This window comes from Dendrobates tinctorius, unplaced genomic scaffold (genome assembly GCF_039654945.1).
Source record: "Dendrobates tinctorius isolate UK_male_01 unplaced genomic scaffold, ASM3965494v1 ptg000197l, whole genome shotgun sequence".
Lineage (NCBI taxonomy): Eukaryota > Metazoa > Chordata > Amphibia > Anura > Dendrobatidae > Dendrobates > Dendrobates tinctorius.
This window is the reverse complement of record NW_027361864.1, coordinates 5,096,732-5,113,907: the sequence shown is the minus strand read 5'-3', so window position 1 is coordinate 5,113,907 and position 17,176 is coordinate 5,096,732. Positions and strand designations below refer to the sequence as shown.

At 48.5% G+C, this 17,176-nt stretch overlaps 1 protein-coding gene across 1 annotated transcript in view; it reads left to right on the top strand.

Moving 5' to 3' along the window:
• Positions 1 to 17,176, top strand: part of UBAP1 (ubiquitin associated protein 1) — an 87,691-nt gene that overhangs the window by 58,082 nt on the left and 12,433 nt on the right. Inside the window, exon 5 of the mRNA XM_073553172.1 lies at positions 11,418 to 11,618. Within this exon, the coding sequence (XP_073409273.1) occupies positions 11,418 to 11,618 (201 nt within the window). The remainder of the gene's footprint in view (positions 1 to 11,417; positions 11,619 to 17,176) is intronic.

Sequence of the window (17,176 nt, the reverse complement as noted above, 5' to 3'; positions counted from 1 at the left end):
ATCTACACTTTATGTGTAAAGGTCAGCCAGGGCACTAGTCGTGGCTGAGTATTTCGGGTTCGGGCATTGTATACCCTGACCTCCCTCTACAGGAAAACGGTACCTCTTCTCTTGCATGGTACGGTCAATACTCACCGTGCCGTCAGCGTCCCCTTTGCTACGCCGACTTGATGCTGATCCTTGATCCCAATGAATAGAGACACAGTCCAGGGCAACTCTTAACTGAACAAATTTATTTACTTCAGGACACAGCACATGCACATAGTTTCCAGCATTTTAATCACAGGAAAGACAGCACATTACTTCATCTTTCCCTTCACTGTTCCTTGCAGTGTTTCCGTTTGATGGAGCGTCTCAGATGGCTCCTCAGTGTCCTCCCTGTATAGCGTCACCACGGTGAAGCGCTCTCCAGCATGTTTCGCCCGGACATCAGAGATTGAGCCCACGTAGCTTTCCACCACATTCTGGAGTGACCTGCCCGTACCCTTTTACGGTAACCTTCAATCTTCCTCTGTTTCCTTACACTCTTTTCCACTTTATTGCTGGTTCTGCTGTACCGTGTTCTTCTCTGGATGGCTGGGCATCAGCTTTAACATCACGGGGTAGTTAGGCAGCTCAGGCATATAGCCCACCCGAGCACAAAGGGGTCAGGCCTCTGACTGACTGAAACAGGAAGACCATCCTGGCTTATTCGCTAGCTATCCCCTCCTACAGTTAACTCCTATATGTCCTACAGCTACATCTACTGTGCAATGAGCTCAGTGCCCCATCTAGTGACCATAGCCCAGACTGCACTGTCCCTACCAAGTACAAGGTGCAGAAACATAACTTATACTATATAAATAATACAGCAACATGAAATATACGATAATGCGCAACAATGGTATAACATATATATAAATATATATTCAAGCACAACAGCAACATGGGGGTTTAAAGGGGTAAGACTCTCAACCCCTTACACATATTGATATTAGTCATGTATTATACTACAGCGCAGGCACCATTTGGATGAATGCAAACCTTTTTTTGTAACCCCACAAACACCCGGAGTACCAGAATCTCAATAACTGAAATTTACAAATACAGATTACACAACAACCACAAGATGCATTTCATCACCCAAACCCTGAGGACAGCGAGTATACCTTGGTTGTGTTTTGCTGTATGTGTATACAAAAGTACAAGAAGAGCACCTATCAGGGGCTCAGAAAAGCTGGGTGGCATGTGTGCTAGTGTGTGACCCAGCGCAGGTGTCTCACTGGCCTATCAAAACAGTGAGTGATAGCAGCAAACAGTGTGATGTGGATGTGAGAACTGTCTGCGGGGTGCGCTTAGGTGAGTGGACAAAAGAGTATGGGAAGTTCACCTTTAAAGTAACATCCCAGGGCAGGTGTGTCGTGAGCAAGTGGTGTTCAAGAAATATTGGTGGCAGTGGTTGTGACTTATCTTGACACACAATGTACAGGGAAATGGGAAAATTGTGAAAAAAAATGCAATTCTGACCTTAATTATGTTTACGGCGTACATTATGTGGTAAAAATGACCATGTAATATGATTCTCCTCATCAGTATGATTACAGTGATACTAAACGTGCCCAGATTTTTAAATTATTTAAGTGGTAGAAAAAAAATCAAGACTTTGAAATAAAAAAAATTTGGAGTTTGTGTTGCCATTTTCCGAGACCCGTAGTTTTAATTTTTCGTTCAATAGAGCTATGAGAGGGATTATTTTTTCGTAAGGCGAGACGTTATTATGGATATTACTTTGGGATAGATATGACATTTTAGTTAATTCTTACATATTTTAAGTGGTATTGCAGCGACCAAAAAATACCGCAATGTTGGCGTTTTTAAATTTTTTGTGTTTACCAATTGGGTTAATTATAGTGGTTTGAAAAAACCACTATATTGTAATCCGAACGCTGCTAACTTATTCTTCTTCTTATTATTATTATTATTAAGTTGATTTCCGCAATTAATGCGGCCCGAACCGCTACACGCACAGACTCCGTTGAGGTGTCGTTTCGAAGCCAGCGTCCATGAGAGGTGTGCTAAGTATTTTTTGTGTCGATCGGATTTGTAGTTTTTGCGCAATTTGCGTTTGAAAATTTTTTTTCCCGTCATTGGAATGCACTGTCTCCAATGCTTTTCAATAGGAAATGGCAAAACGTGCCCTGAGGCGATTGAAATGACAGTTGAGCTCATTGATATGCGCAGGCAGACCCAGCTACTATGCCAACGCCTACGAACTTCACTTGAACCCCAGCACAGAGCCTCTGCCACATAATATCAGCTCTTAAAGCGAAACCCACAGCACAAATGCAAATCTAGCTTCATCACATGACACATGCCCCTGAGAGAGAATGTGTGCGCCAAAGTGGATTTAAAAGAAGCCCAGTGAGCCAAACTAGCTCTTAAAGGGCCAACGCGCCAAAGTGATTGTTAAAGGGCCAGCGCACCCAAATGAGTCTTAAAGGGCTGACACACCAAATCGGAGACTGAGCCACCCCGGCCTCCAAATCGGAGGCTGAGCCACCCCGGCCTCCAAATCGGACAATGAGCCACCCCGGCCTCCAAATAGGAGGCTGATCGACCCCGGCCTCCAAATAGGAGGCTGAGCCACCCCGGCCTCCAAATCGGACAATGAGCCACCCCGGCCTCCAAATAGGAGGCTGATCGACCCCGGCCTCCAAATAGGAGGCTGAGCCACCCCGGCCTCCAAATAGGAGGCTGAGCCACCCCGGCCTCCAAATCGGAGGTTGATCGACCCCGGCCTCCAAATCGGAGGTTGATCGACCCCGGCCTCCAAATCGGAGGTTGATCGACCCCGGCCTCCAAATCGGAGGCTGAGCCACCCCGGCCTCCAAATCGGACAATGAGCCACCCCGGCCTCCAAATCGGAGGCTGATCCACCCCGGCCTCCAAATCGGAGGCTGATCCACCCCGGCCTCCAAATCGGAGGCTGATCCACCCCGGCCTCCAAATCGGAGGCTGATCCACCCCGGCCTCCAAATCGGAGGCTGATCCACCCCGGCCTCCAAATCGGAGGCTGATCCACCCCGGCCTCCAAATCGGAGGCTGATCCACCCCGGCCTCCAAATCGGAGGCTGATCCACCCCGGCCTCCAAATCGGAGGCTGATCCACCCCGGCCTCCAAATCGGAGGCTGATCCACCCCGGCCTCCAAATCGGAGGCTGATCCACCCCGGCCTCCAAATCGGAGGCTGATCCACCCCGGCCTCCAAATCGGAGGCTGATCCACCCCGGCCTCCAAATCGGAGGCTGATCCACCCCGGCCTCCAAATAGGAGGCTGAGCCACCCCGGCCTCCAAATAGGAGGCTGAGCCACCCCGGCCTCCAAATAGGAGGCTGAGCCACCCCGGCCTCCAAATAGGAGGCTGAGCCACCCCGGCCTCCAAATCGGAGGTTGATCGACCCCGGCCTCCAAATCGGACTATGAGCCGCCCCGGCCTCCAAATCGGACTATGAGCCGCCCCGGCCTCCAAATCAGACTATGAGCCGCCCCGGCCTCCAAATCGGAGGCTGAGCCGCCCCGGCCTCCAAATCGGAGGCTGAGCCGCCCCGGCCTCCAGATCGGACTATGAGCCGCCCCGGCCTCCAAATCAGACTATGAGCCGCCCCGGCCTCCAAATCGGAGGCTGAGCCGCCCCGGCCTCCAAATCGGAGGCTGAGCCGCCCCGGCCTCCAAATCGGAGGCTGAGCCGCCCCGGCCTCCAAATCGGAGGCTGAGCCGCCCCGGCCTCCAAATCGGAGGCTGAGCCGCCCCGGCCTCCAAATCGGAGGCTGAGCCGCCCCGGCCTCCAAATCGGAGGCTGAGCCGCCCCGGCCTCCAAATCGGAGGCTGAGCCGCCCCGGCCTCCAAATCGGAGGCTGAGCCGCCCCGGCCTCCAAATCGGAGGCTGAGCCGCCCCGGCCTCCAAATCGGAGGCTGAGCCGCCCCGGCCTCCAAATCGGAGGCTGAGCCGCCCCGGCCTCCAAATCGGAGGCTGAGCCGCCCCGGCCTCCAAATCGGAGGCTGAGCCGCCCCGGCCTCCAAATCGGAGGCTGAGCCGCCCCGGCCTCCAAATCGGAGGCTGAGCCGCCCCGGCCTCCAAATCGGAGGCTGAGCCGCCCCGGCCTCCAAATCGGAGGCTGAGCCGCCCCGGCCTCCAAATCGGAGGCTGAGCCGCCCCGGCCTCCAAATCGGAGGCTGAGCCGCCCCGGCCTCCAAATCGGAGGCTGAGCCGCCCCGGCCTCCAAATCGGAGGCTGAGCCGCCCCGGCCTCCAAATCGGAGGCTGATCCGCCCCGGCCTCCAAATCGGAGGCTGAGCCGCCCCGGCCTCCAAATAGGAGGCTGAGCCGCCCCGGCCTCCAAATCGGAGGCTGATCCGCCCCGGCCTCCAAATCGGAGGCTGATCCGCCCCGGCCTCCAAATCGGAGGCTGATCCGCCCCGGCCTCCAAATAGGAGGCTGAGCCGCCCCGGCCTCCAAATCGGAGGCTGATCCGCCCCGGCCTCCAAATCGGAGGCTGATCCGCCCCGGCCTCCAAATCGGAGGCTGATCCGCCCCGGCCTCCAAATCGGAGGCTGATCCGCCCCGGCCTCCAAATCGGGGTGAGGGGCCCCGGCCTCCAAATCGGACCCTGAGGGGGCCCCGGCCTCCAAATCGGACCCTGAGGGGGCCCCGGCCTCCAAATCGGACCCTGAGGGGGCCCCGGCCTCCAAATCGGACCCTGAGGGGGCCCCGGCCTCCAAATCGGACCCTGAGGGGGCCCCGGCCTCCAAATCGGACCCTGAGGGGGCCCCGGCCTCCAAATCGGACCCTGAGGGGGCCCCGGCCTCCAAATCGGACCCTGAGGGGGCCCCGGCCTCCAAATCGGACCCTGAGGGGGCCCCGGCCTCCAAATCGGACCCTGAGGGGGCCCCGGCCTCCAAATCGGACCCTGAGGGGGCCCCGGCCTCCAAATCGGACCCTGAGGGGGCCCCGGCCTCCAAATCGGACCCTGAGGGGGCCCCGGCCTCCAAATCGGACCCTGAGGGGGCCCCGGCCTCCAAATCGGACCCTGAGGGGGCCCCGGCCTCCAAATCGGACCCTGAGGGGGCCCCGGCCTCCAAATCGGACCCTGAGGGGGCCCCGGCCTCCAAATCGGACCCTGAGGGGGCCCCGGCCTCCAAATCGGACCCTGAGGGGGCCCCGGCCTCCAAATCGGACCCTGAGGGGGCCCCGGCCTCCAAATCGGACCCTGAGGGGGCCCCGGCCTCCAAATCGGACCCTGAGGGGGCCCCGGCCTCCAAATCGGACCCTGAGGGGGCCCCGGCCTCCAAATCGGACCCTGAGGGGGCCCCGGCCTCCAAATCGGACCCTGAGGGGGCCCCGGCCTCCAAATCGGACCCTGAGGGGGCCCCGGCCTCCAAATCGGACCCTGAGGGGGCCCCGGCCTCCAAATCGGACCCTGAGGGGGCCCCGGCCTCCAAATCGGACCCTGAGGGGGCCCCGGCCTCCAAATCGGACCCTGAGGGGGCCCCGGCCTCCAAATCGGACCCTGAGGGGGCCCCGGCCTCCAAATCGGACCCTGAGGGGGCCCCGGCCTCCAAATCGGACCCTGAGGGGGCCCCGGCCTCCAAATCGGACCCTGAGGGGGCCCCGGCCTCCAAATCGGACCCTGAGGGGGCCCCGGCCTCCAAATCGGACCCTGAGGGGGCCCCGGCCTCCAAATTGGACCCTGAGGGGCACCCAACCACAAAATTGGACCCTGAGGGGCACCCAACCACAAAATTGGACCCTGAGGGGGACCCAACCACAAAATTGGACCCTGAGGGGGACCCAACCACAAAATCGGACCCTGAGGGGGACCCAACCACAAAATCGGACCCTGAGGGGACCCAACCACAAAACCGGACCATGAGGCCAAAGTGGCCTCTGAGAGGCACTCACAGTTAAAACGGATCCTGAGTTGAAAGTCTTGCAGGGGCAGCAGGCAAGTCTCTCTTAAAGGGGCAGCCCGGGCACCATTTCAAACCACTATCTGTACTTCCTTCAGGAAATACACATCTAGTTATTTTTATATTTTGATAGCTCGGACTTTGCTGGATGCGGCGATATCACTTGGCATTTTTTTATGTTCATTTTCAATGGAGGAAAATTGAACTTTTATGAGGTTTTTTTTTCGTCTTTGTTTAAATCTTTTTTTGTTTTATTTTTCTTTTCACTTCATTTATCGCTCCCTAAGCTGTACTACATACAGGGGCTAATGGTGCAGCAGAAGTGTGAACTTTTTGATGCTTTTGTTTAATAATTTCCACTATAATATATGGCGAGCATAAAAAACGCATGCAAAATTCCAATGAAGTCTCCAATTGTGGAAGTGAAGCATTCCTCTACTAAAAAAAAAAATGCATTCGAAAAAACTGCCACAAAAAAATACAATAAAAAGTTTCGATTGCTTTAGTGCGAATACCTATGGAAACAATGCAGCACTTCTGCACGTGTGAACATGGCCCAGGAGAGACTCTGGACAATTTGTACGTTCTACACCAGCTTCACACTTGGTTTTTTTTTATTTTTTTATCACTACTTGGAATTACAGACAAATTAAAAAAAACGTGATCTGAGCCAATTATATGGAAAAAATACAATATTATTTAATATTTATTCTGAAGCTATATGAAATAATTCCGACTACAGCAATGGTCTGTGCCCATCACGGGTGATCCGTGTTACCGGGAAGTGAGGAGGAGACATTCCTGGAAGGAGCTGGCAATAGATACATCACATTATCTCACATATGAGGATACAGAATTATACAGGTTTGAAAATATCAAATAGAGAGATTTGCCTGTAAACAGGTAAAAAAAGCAAAAACAGTAAGTAACAAAGCAATGACTTGCGCTCTTGTACCGGTAAGTTTTTATACATCTCATCCCAATCCAGCTAACCCCTATCCGTACAGTGGCAGCTGCTATTGGATGGTCTGCCATGGGTAACATAACTAGTTCTCCTATATTAGACCCATTGCCATGTTCGTCTTTATGACATCACAGAAGCGTTGTCCACGAGTCATGGAATGTTCCACAAGAACGGTCAGTGCGAGGCAAGCAGAGATAGAGAGGAGAGCTGAACACTAACCCAGAGCGACTTGTAAATCACTTTTTACTTGTGTTTTTTTTTTTACTTTTTTTTGGGAGTGTTTTCTACCATCCACACACACTTTTGTGTGTGTGGAGGGGAAGGCAGCCTAATGGCTGCACCCGTAGCTGGAGGAAAGTTCCAACCACGGAGACGTCTCCCACATGCCAGGACATCCCCATACAGTCAGAGGCCTGAACACCACCAAAGGCCAACTGGCTTCACGGGGTATGTGATGGCAGCGCTTTATTATATCGTGTCATTTATTAAATGCCTGTTCAAAACACCGGAAAAGGCAAAGGACCGATATTCCAGACTGAAAAGTCCACCACCATATCCTACAATGCCCGAAATAGGCCGATTTGTAAAACCTGCAGCAAACATCAGCGCAGAGCCAGAGGGTATGAAGGAACGCCTGATACTCACCAGAACAGTAGATGAGGAAGAGACAACAGCCACATTGCCCAGGAGCCCATCCCCATGCACCTGGATGGAGCTAACTCCCACTCAAGCACGTATACTCCTCAGTATGCCTTACGACTATCAACCGCGTATTAAGGTGACTGCTAAACAAGGCTACAATCCTACACCACACCTGCCAGTCAGCTATGCCACTGGAAAGATCATGCAAGTAATGCTGATGAGCCCACAGGATGTACAACGTGCCTACAAGAGAGATTTGGGTTTCCTTCCAAGTCCTAGGAAGATCATTCTCCCGAGAAGAGAATTCCGCGGCACTTTCATTTAGCCAGCGGAAAATGTAGTGGCGAGTTGCTTGCAGCAAGCACATAACATCTTCTACACTGCTGCTTCTCAGACAGATTTTCCGGTTTTGACTATGGCTTGATCAATGGATTATGTTTCTATACTGCCGCCTGCCCTGACCTCTGCTTGTTTCCAGTTATGCTTCTACACTGCCGCCTGCCCTGACCTTTGCTTGCTCAATGGATTATGTTTTTGAACTGCCGCCTGCCCTGACCTCTGCTTGCTCAATGGATTATGTTTTTGAACTGCCGCCTGCCCTGACCTCTGCTTGCTCAATGGATTATGTTTTTGAACTGCCGCCTGCCCTGACCTCTGCTTGCTCAATGGATTATGTTTCGCACTACCGCCTGCCTGCCCTCTGCTTGCTCAATGGATTATGCTTTTGAACTGCCGCCTGCCCTGACCTCAGCTTGCTCAATGGATTTATGTTTCTGCACTGCCGCCTGCCCTGACCTTTGCTTGTTTCCGGTTATTAATCTGTGATACTAATAAAAGTGTATATTATTCTGTACTATATGGACTGTGGGTCGTTTTTTTTTCTTTGGTTTTATGGTTGTTTCCGGTTATGTTTTTGCATGTAATGTACGTACACAGTGACTGCATCAGCAGAATAGGGAGTGCTGCTCTGGAGTATAAGGCTGTGTGCACACGCTGCGGATTATGTGCGGATTCATCCGCGCAGATTTTGTTAAATCCGCAGGTGAAACCGCAGGTCAAAAGACCTGCGGTTTTACCTGCGGATTGCTCTGCGGTTTTGCCCTGCGGTTTTTCATCTCCTCAATGGATTGAGAAACCGCAGATAATCCGCGCGGAAAATTCCGCACCGTCTGCACTGCGGTTTTTGATTCCCATAGGGAATCATGGTACTGTACACCGCAGCAAAAACTGCTGCGGGTCCGCAGCGGCCAAAACCGCTGCGGAACCGCATCAAAATCCGCAGCGTGTGCACACAGCCTAATACAGGATGTAACTCAGGATCAGTACAGGATCAGTAATGTAATGTATGTACACAGTGACTGCACCTGCAGAATAGTGAGTGCAGCTCTGGGGTATAATACAGGATGTAACTCAGAATCAGTACAGGATCAGTAATGTAATGTATGTACACAGTGACTGCATCAGCAGAATAGTGAGTGCAGTTCTGGGGTATAATACAGGATGTAACTCAGGATCAGTACAGGATCAGTAATGTATGTACACAGTGACTGCATCAGCAGCATAGTGAGTGCAGCTCTGGGGTATAATACAGGATGTAACTCAGGATCAGTAATGTATGTACACAGTGACTGCACCAGCAGAATAGTGAGTGCAGCTCTGGGGTATAATACAGGAGGTAACTCAGGATCAGTAATGTATGTACACAGTGACTGCACCAGCAGAATAGTGAGTGCAGCTCTGGAGTATAATACAGGATGTAACTCAGGATCATTACAGGATCACTAATGTAATGTACGTACACAGTGACTGCATCAGCAGAATAGGGAGTGCTGCTCTGGAGTATAATACAGGATGTAACTCAGGATCAGTACAGGATCAGTAATGTAATGTATGTACACAGTGACTGCACCAGCAGAATAGTGAGTGCAGCTCTGGGGTATAATACAGGAGGTAACTCAGGATCAGTAATGTATGTACACAGTAACTGCACCTGCAGAATAGTGAGTGCAGCTCTAGAGTGGAATTAATACAGGGTATGACTTGGGATCAGTTCCAGATGCAGTAAGCTATGTGTGTACACAGTGGGGCCGATTCATCAAGACTCGTGTAGTACACGCTTGTGGTAAGACAGTTTGGCTAAGAGGTGCACATCACTTAATAAATTCGGCAGCTCTTCTGAGTGTCATACTCCTCCATGCTCTGCGGATTTCTGCCGTACTGAACGCTGGCACTCTTGATGATTGACAGGTGGATGTGGCTACTCCCCTCTTCCGGCTCCTCCCATTTTGACGCAGCTTATTCAAACTGCCAAAAGTCCTAACAATTTATCTTGCACTTGGCTAGATAAAGAGTGGACTCATGGTTTTAAACAGGGAGGGCTGTTTGTGTCGTTGGTGTTTGTCTTAAAGCAGGGGTGGGGAACCTCAGGCCCCAGGGCCATTTACGGCCCTTGATGACCTTTTATCAGGCCCCCGAGCAGATTCTCAGGGACTGCATTCTTGGGCAGGGAGATGCATTTTGATTGCCACAAGCTCATTATTTCTTCTTGCTCTGTTTGCACACACACGCAGTATTCACTACTGAACACTGAAGGGCATGCAATGAAAGATTAAGTCATGAAACCAGTGCCAGAGTCGGGATGTACTTTGTGGGCGGAGTTTGTACGGCCCACGAAGGATGGTGTAAATATACAAGTGGCCATTGGCAGAAAAAATTCCCCACCCTCGGGGTGCGTTTACGGTGAGCGGGAGGGCCACATTGGTGATTTAGGGTACCAGTCTCTGTTGAGGCAGGGTACAATCTAGGTCTGTCTTAGGGGTAGCGGTACCCTTACCCTATCTGTAACCTCCATGATTAAGACTGAGCCGCCCTCCTCCTTTTTATCTAATAATGTTATTGTAAATATAAGGAAGGTCCTTTTTTAGCTTATATTTCTACAGTTTGGGAGCTGCTTTGATATCTCCTTTTTTTTTTTTTTGGTTATGTGTATGTAGCAGTGCTCAAATGCTGAGCCTTGTGTAACCCCGCCCACACCCCTGATTGGCCGCTTCGTGTGTACACTATGCATTGTCAACAAGCTGCCAATCAGTGGTGGGGGCGGGGTTACACATCAGCCTGGCTGGCCTGCACGTGACGCCTAGTCCTGCAGTGATTTACTGATGATAAAACACTGATTTTATTGAAGGAAAAAAAAAACAGTAAGATGTTGATCAAGGGACACATCCCTGGAGTCAGGCTCTCTGCCCCCATATTATACTGTTCTCCGATTAAATAGCAAAAGCCTGCTGACAGATTCCCCTTAAATGGTCACTTTGAACAGGTATAAGAATCTTTATATAATTGCTTTTACCACTAATGAGCTACTTTTCATTCCCCCATCTCCTGAACTCATCATTCACTTTGAAAAATCACTAAAGTGCATCTTGCTGAAGGCAAGAAGGACTGTTGGCTCACCAAGGGATCGGAGCTGCCTCTTGAAGTTTATGGCGTATTGTTGGAGGGGGAGCAGCAGAGTGAGAGAGACTCGCATAGATGGTGCTGCAGCTTTCTAGTAAGCGTTGATCTCTGCTGTTCTGAGCAGTGTAGCTGGGAATCCAGTTTTGGCTAGGTAATTGTCTTCTTCCTGCTGCTTCGGAACATGTGTGGCATATAGCAGGATTCCCTCATGTCTTGTGTATGGGGGACATTATAGCGGCTAGTCTCCACTCACTAACTTAGATATGGTGGTATTGATGAAAAATACAGGCTACAAGTCGCACAGCAGCCAGATAGTTGTATTCTTCATATACATATGACGGGTGCTTTGAGTAATTGTGAAAAATGAAATGTAATTATGTTTTCTTGCATTTTCTATTTCTCATTCACAGACGTCGGCTCATCAGGTCTCGGTGTGCAAAGTGCCCAATAGTGTAACAAATGTGAGGCGGCTCAGTGTCCCGGGCTACGAGGAGCTTCTACAGGCGCTGTCCAGCAGCGAGCGGCAATGTGCCGAGACCATTGTCAGTATGGGCTATTCCTATGAACACGTGATGAGAGCCATGCAGAAGCAAGGACAGAATGTGGAGCAGGTGAGCGAGCCGGCCTGACCTGGGGAGGAGACCTTGTGTTATGCTGGATATGCCAACCTGCTGGAGAGCTTGGTCTCAACAGAAGGATGTATTGCAGGAAGAATGACTCAAAGGGAAACTGTCAGCAGGTGTCTTCTCTGTGATCTGAGAGCAGCATAACGTAGAGAAAGAGACCCTGATTCCAGCAATGTATCACTTAGATTACTGGGTGCCATGGTTGTGACAGAGTTCTAAGATGTAGCAGAGCTCAGAAAGCTGTCCCTGCCCACACCCCTGATAAGCAGTTTCTGTACATTGTCTATTGGCAGAAAGCTGCCGAATTAGTGCTGGGGGAGAAATTGGACCAGGAATCACAAGGGCGGCACCTAGTCCAGCAATGATAACACTGGTATCAGGGATTTTCATGTCTGAACAGTTTTATATTATGTTTGTTGCCGATTAAGAATATGAATTTGTTTTTTTTCACGTTGGATCTAATTTCTGAGATATTTTAATAGCTAATTTCAGTAGATTTCTGACTTCAAAAAGTTGCTTTATAGCACTGTAAGCTACAAATTGAAATACAGAAAATTATATGGGATATTTCATTACCTAAGACCCTGTTATAGACTCAAAAGACCAAAAGCTATTTCATTCATTACGCACAAGTCACATTGGGGGAAATGTGTAATTTTCATTAATTATCTCAAAAATTAGAACCAATTCAGCAAATTTAATGGGATTTTTTTTAATTCATCGCCCTAAAAATACCCTAATCAATTAAAAAAAAATAATACAAATTTGAAACCGGAAATTTTTTTTTAGGGAGCTCTATGTAATTTCCTGCTGATAAAACACTCATTGTATTGACACAACAGAACACAGCCTAATAAGAGGCACATTGCTGAAATCAGTGTCTCAGCCCTTACCTTATGCTGCCCTCTAATTAAATAGCACAAACCCACGGACAGATTCCCTTTAACCCCTTTCTGCCATATGACGTACTATCCCGTCCATGTGCCCTGGGACTTAATTCCCAAGGACGGGATAGTACGTCATAGCGATCAGCGGCGCTCACAGGGTGAGCGCCGCTGATCGCGGCCGGGTGTCAGCTGATTATCACAGTTGACACCCGGCACTATATGTCGGGCGGTCACAGACCGCCCCCGACACGTTAACCCCAGGCACACTGCGATCAAACACGATTGCAGTGTACCAGGGGTTTAGGGAAGCATCGGCAGGGAGGGGGCTCCCTCCATGCTTCCCTGAGACCCCTGCAGAAGCGCGATGTGCAGCACTGCTCCGGGGGCCTCCTTCCCTGCAGGTCCCTGGATCCAATATGGCGGCGGGGACCTTCGGGGGGCCTGCAGGGAGCCGGCTTCCTCACTGCCTGCAGAGCGCAGGCATGAGGAAGCCTGTGTCAGATCGCTGATCTGTCACAGCGATCTGTTTTTGTGACAGATCAGCAATCTGTCACATGACAGTGATGTCCCCCCTGGGACAGTATAATAAAGTTAAAAAAAAGTGTAAAAATAATTTATAAAAAATCGCTAAATTAAAAAAAATATTCCCTAAAATTCATTTTTTGGAAATAAAAAAAACTAAAGTACACATATTTAGTATCGCCGCGTCCGTAACGACCTGCCCTATAAAACTTTCCCATTAGATAACCCCTTTAGCAAACCACTTAAAAAATAAAAATAAACAAATAAAAAAATAATGCTTTATTATCTGTAGGGATTCAACTCGCTCAGGAGCTACGGGAATCAATCAGAAGGCACGTTCCTTTAAAAGTTCATAGGGTTTATTGCTCCATAACCCATAAACCAGCACAAAACATAAGGAATAGCCTTTAGCTCAGGCGAAAGCAAGTATAAGTGTCCATGATTTCAGGCTCAGTCCTGGAGCCTCAGCAAACACAGGAGGCTTATCCATCCTCACATACAGCCAATATCCACAAGCCTCACCGGGTCAGCAGCCTCAGCACGTGGTCTTCAGGAAGGTAGCACACCTTCCTCCACATAGGCCTGCCGGGACCTTCCACATGGCCCAATCAGATCCATGCGCTCTCTCATGTGACCAGACCTCAGGTACCTTATATGGTCCATAACCACACCCACAGGTGATCACATGGCTATGACCTCACTAAAGGGCCTATTACACCCAGCCACACACATACTTTATTATGACACTCTTAAACACACCCCTGGGTGGCTTTGTAGGTAACCAGGCCCACCCATCTCTCTAGTTACCTGGAGACTTCTCCCTGACACATTGAAGCAACACATTGAAGCAACACAAGTCTCAATCTCAAGGCCACGCTCCTTCAGCATCCTATACCCATTACCACAATGGATATGCCTGTAGGCCCGTCATGGGACACCCACACAGCGCCCCCTAGCAGACATAGTGGTCACTACACCACATATCATACCGCCAAACAAAAAGTGCAATAACGCGCGATCAAAAAGACGCATATAAATATCCATGGTACCACTGAAAACGTCATCTTGTCCCGGAAAAAAAGAGCCGCCATACAGCATCAGCGAAAAAGTAAAAAAGTTATAGCTCGCAGAATAAAGCGATGCAAAAATAATAATTTTTTATATAAAATTGTTTTTATTGCATAAAAGCGCCAAAACACAAAAAAAATCTAAATCTTGGTATCGCTGTAATCGTACTGACCCCAAGAATAAAACCGCCTTATCAATTTTACCGCACGCGTAGCGGTGTAAACGCACACCCCAAAAGAAGTTTTTGAATTGCTGGTTTTTGTTCATTCTGTGTCCCAAAAATCAGAATAAAAAGCGATCAAAAAATGTCACGTTCCCGAAAATGGTACCAATAAAAACATCAACTCGTTCCGCAAAAAATAAGACCTCACGTGACTCAGTGGGTCAAAATATCGAAAAATTATAGCTCTCAATATGTGGTGATGCAAAAATTATTTTTACAATAAAAAGCGTCTTTTAGGCCTGTTTCACACTTCCGTTTTTGTGTCCGCCAAACGGATCCGTTTCCGTTTTTTTGACGGAAACTGATGCAAACGGATCCGTTTTTTTGACGGATCCGCGGTAACCACTAATGGAAGTCTATGGGACAAAAAAAACGGATCCTGCAAAAAAATGGCGGATCCGTTTTTTTACGGAAACCAACGGATTTTGACGGATTTGAAAAAACGGAAGTGTGAAACAGGCCTTAGCGTGTGACAGCAGCCAAACATAAAAACTCGCCATAAATAGTAAATCAAACCCCCCGTTATCACCCCCTTAGTTATGGAAAAATAATAAAATTAAAAGAAAATGTATTTATTTCCATTTTCACATTAGGGCTAGAGTTAGGGCTGAGATAAGGGTTAGGGGTGTGTTGGGATTAGGGTTGGAGTTATAATTGGGGGTTTCCACTGTTTGGGCATTGCTTGCGTTGAGAAACACGTGATGGTGTCTCCGCGGCTTCTGTTTTGCATGTTTTGCATATTTCCCATAAGGGATGGGGGCAGTGCTCTAGAATCACTGCGTTGAGAAACACGTGATGGTGTCTCCGCAGTGTCGGATGTTGATCTCCATGAGTTCATTCATCCTCCTCTTCATGGGCATATCAGGGGCTCTCCAAACGCAACATGGCGTCTGATCTCAATTCCAGCCAATTCTGCGTTGAAAAAGTCAAATTGTGCTCCTTCCCTTCCAAGCTCTGCCATGCGCCAAAACAGTGTTTTACCCCCACATATGGAAAGCAGGTATTTGGAAGTCGCCTTGCTACACTTGTAAGGAGAGCTTTAAACTAGAACAACATGGGAAGGGAAGCAAAAGACCAGAAAAAGCCATACACCTGACAAATGCTATTGAGAACTCTGCTATTAGAAGTGGAAAGGAAGAACAAAGACGAAAGAATCTAATTAATAAAAATATTGGAGAAAGAGAAACCAATCACAAACTAAAATGTTTCTATACTAATGCACAAAGCATGGGCAACAAACAAGGAGAATTGGAACTACTAACACAGGAAAAGAAATATGATGTCATTGGAATCACTGAAACTTGGTGGGACAATACACATGATTGGAACACAAGACTAGAAGGATACAACTTATTTGCAAGAAACAGACTTGATAAATGAGGAGGGGGTGTCGCATTGTATGTTAGAAATGCGTATATCTGCACAGAGATTGAAGCTTCAGAGACTGGGAGTTCTGTGGAAACTGTCTGGGTAAGAATACAAGGACAGAACAATGGAACGGACACCATTGTAGGCATTTACTACAGGCCGCCTGTGCAAGCTGAAGATATGGATGAACTCTTTATGCATCAAATGGCCAAGTTCTCCAAAAAATATGACATAGTTGTCATGGGAGATTTCAACTATCCAGACATTTGTTGGGAATCTCTCTCAGGCAAAACTAACAGGTCAAGGAAATTCTTATCCTCTCTTGCTGACAACTTTATCTTCCAAAAGGTAAAGGAGAAAACAAGGGGAACTGCTACCTTGGATCTAATCCTTATAAACAGGGAGGAAATGGTTGAGGAGGTAAAAGTGGCTGGGACCCTAGGAGGTAGCGACCATGCTATTTTAGAATTTTGGATAACTAGAGGCGGAAGACCTGTGAAGACTCAGACGTCAAGGTTAGATTTCAGAAAGGCAGATTTTAAGGGATTCAGAAAGAGAATTGGAGGGATCCAATGGCTGGATATCCTTAAAGACAAAAATGTCCAGGAAGGATGGGAAATCTTGAAAAATGAAATTCTCAAAGCACAGTTGTTAACAATTCCGAAAAGAGGGAAAAATAGGAAGCATTTAAGGAAACCAGGATGGATGAACACAGAATTTAAGCACATGCTAAAAAGGAAGAAAAAAATGTTTATAAAATGGCAAGAAGGAGGCATATCTAAAGACGAATATAATGCTGTCTGCAGAACCTGCAGGGCACAAATCAGATTAGCTAAAGCTGAAAATGAATTGAGGCTTGCAAGAGATGTCAAAAGCAATAATAAAGGATTTTGGGGATATGTCAAAAGTAAAAGAAAAGTCAAAGATGCTATAGGATTTTTACAGGATGAAAATGATGAAATGGTAATACAGGATGTTGAGAAGGCTGAACTTTTAAATTCCTATTTTGCATCTGTTTTCTCTCAGAAAGGAAATGTAACATCAACTGTTCTTCACTGTCCTATTAAGGGAATAGAAGAATCCAGGATATATATAAACAGAAAGATAGTGAGGAAACACTTAGCTAACCTAAATGAATTCAAGTCTCCAGGTCCAGATGAATTACACCCCAGAGTACTGAAGGAGATAGCAGAAGAAATTTTTGAACCCCTCTCCATAATCTTTGAAAATTCTTGGAGAACAGGAGAAGTGCCAGAAGACTGGAGAAGAGCAAATGTTGTTCCTATCTTCAAAAAGGGGAAGAAGGTGGACCCAGGCAACTATAGGCCGGTGAGTCTGACTTCTATACCAGGAAAGATCTTTGAACAAATTATTAAACAACATGTATGTCAATACCTGGATAAGAATGAAGTGATTAAACAGAGTCCGCATGGGTTTGTAACTAATAAGTCATGTCAGACTAATTTAATTTCCTT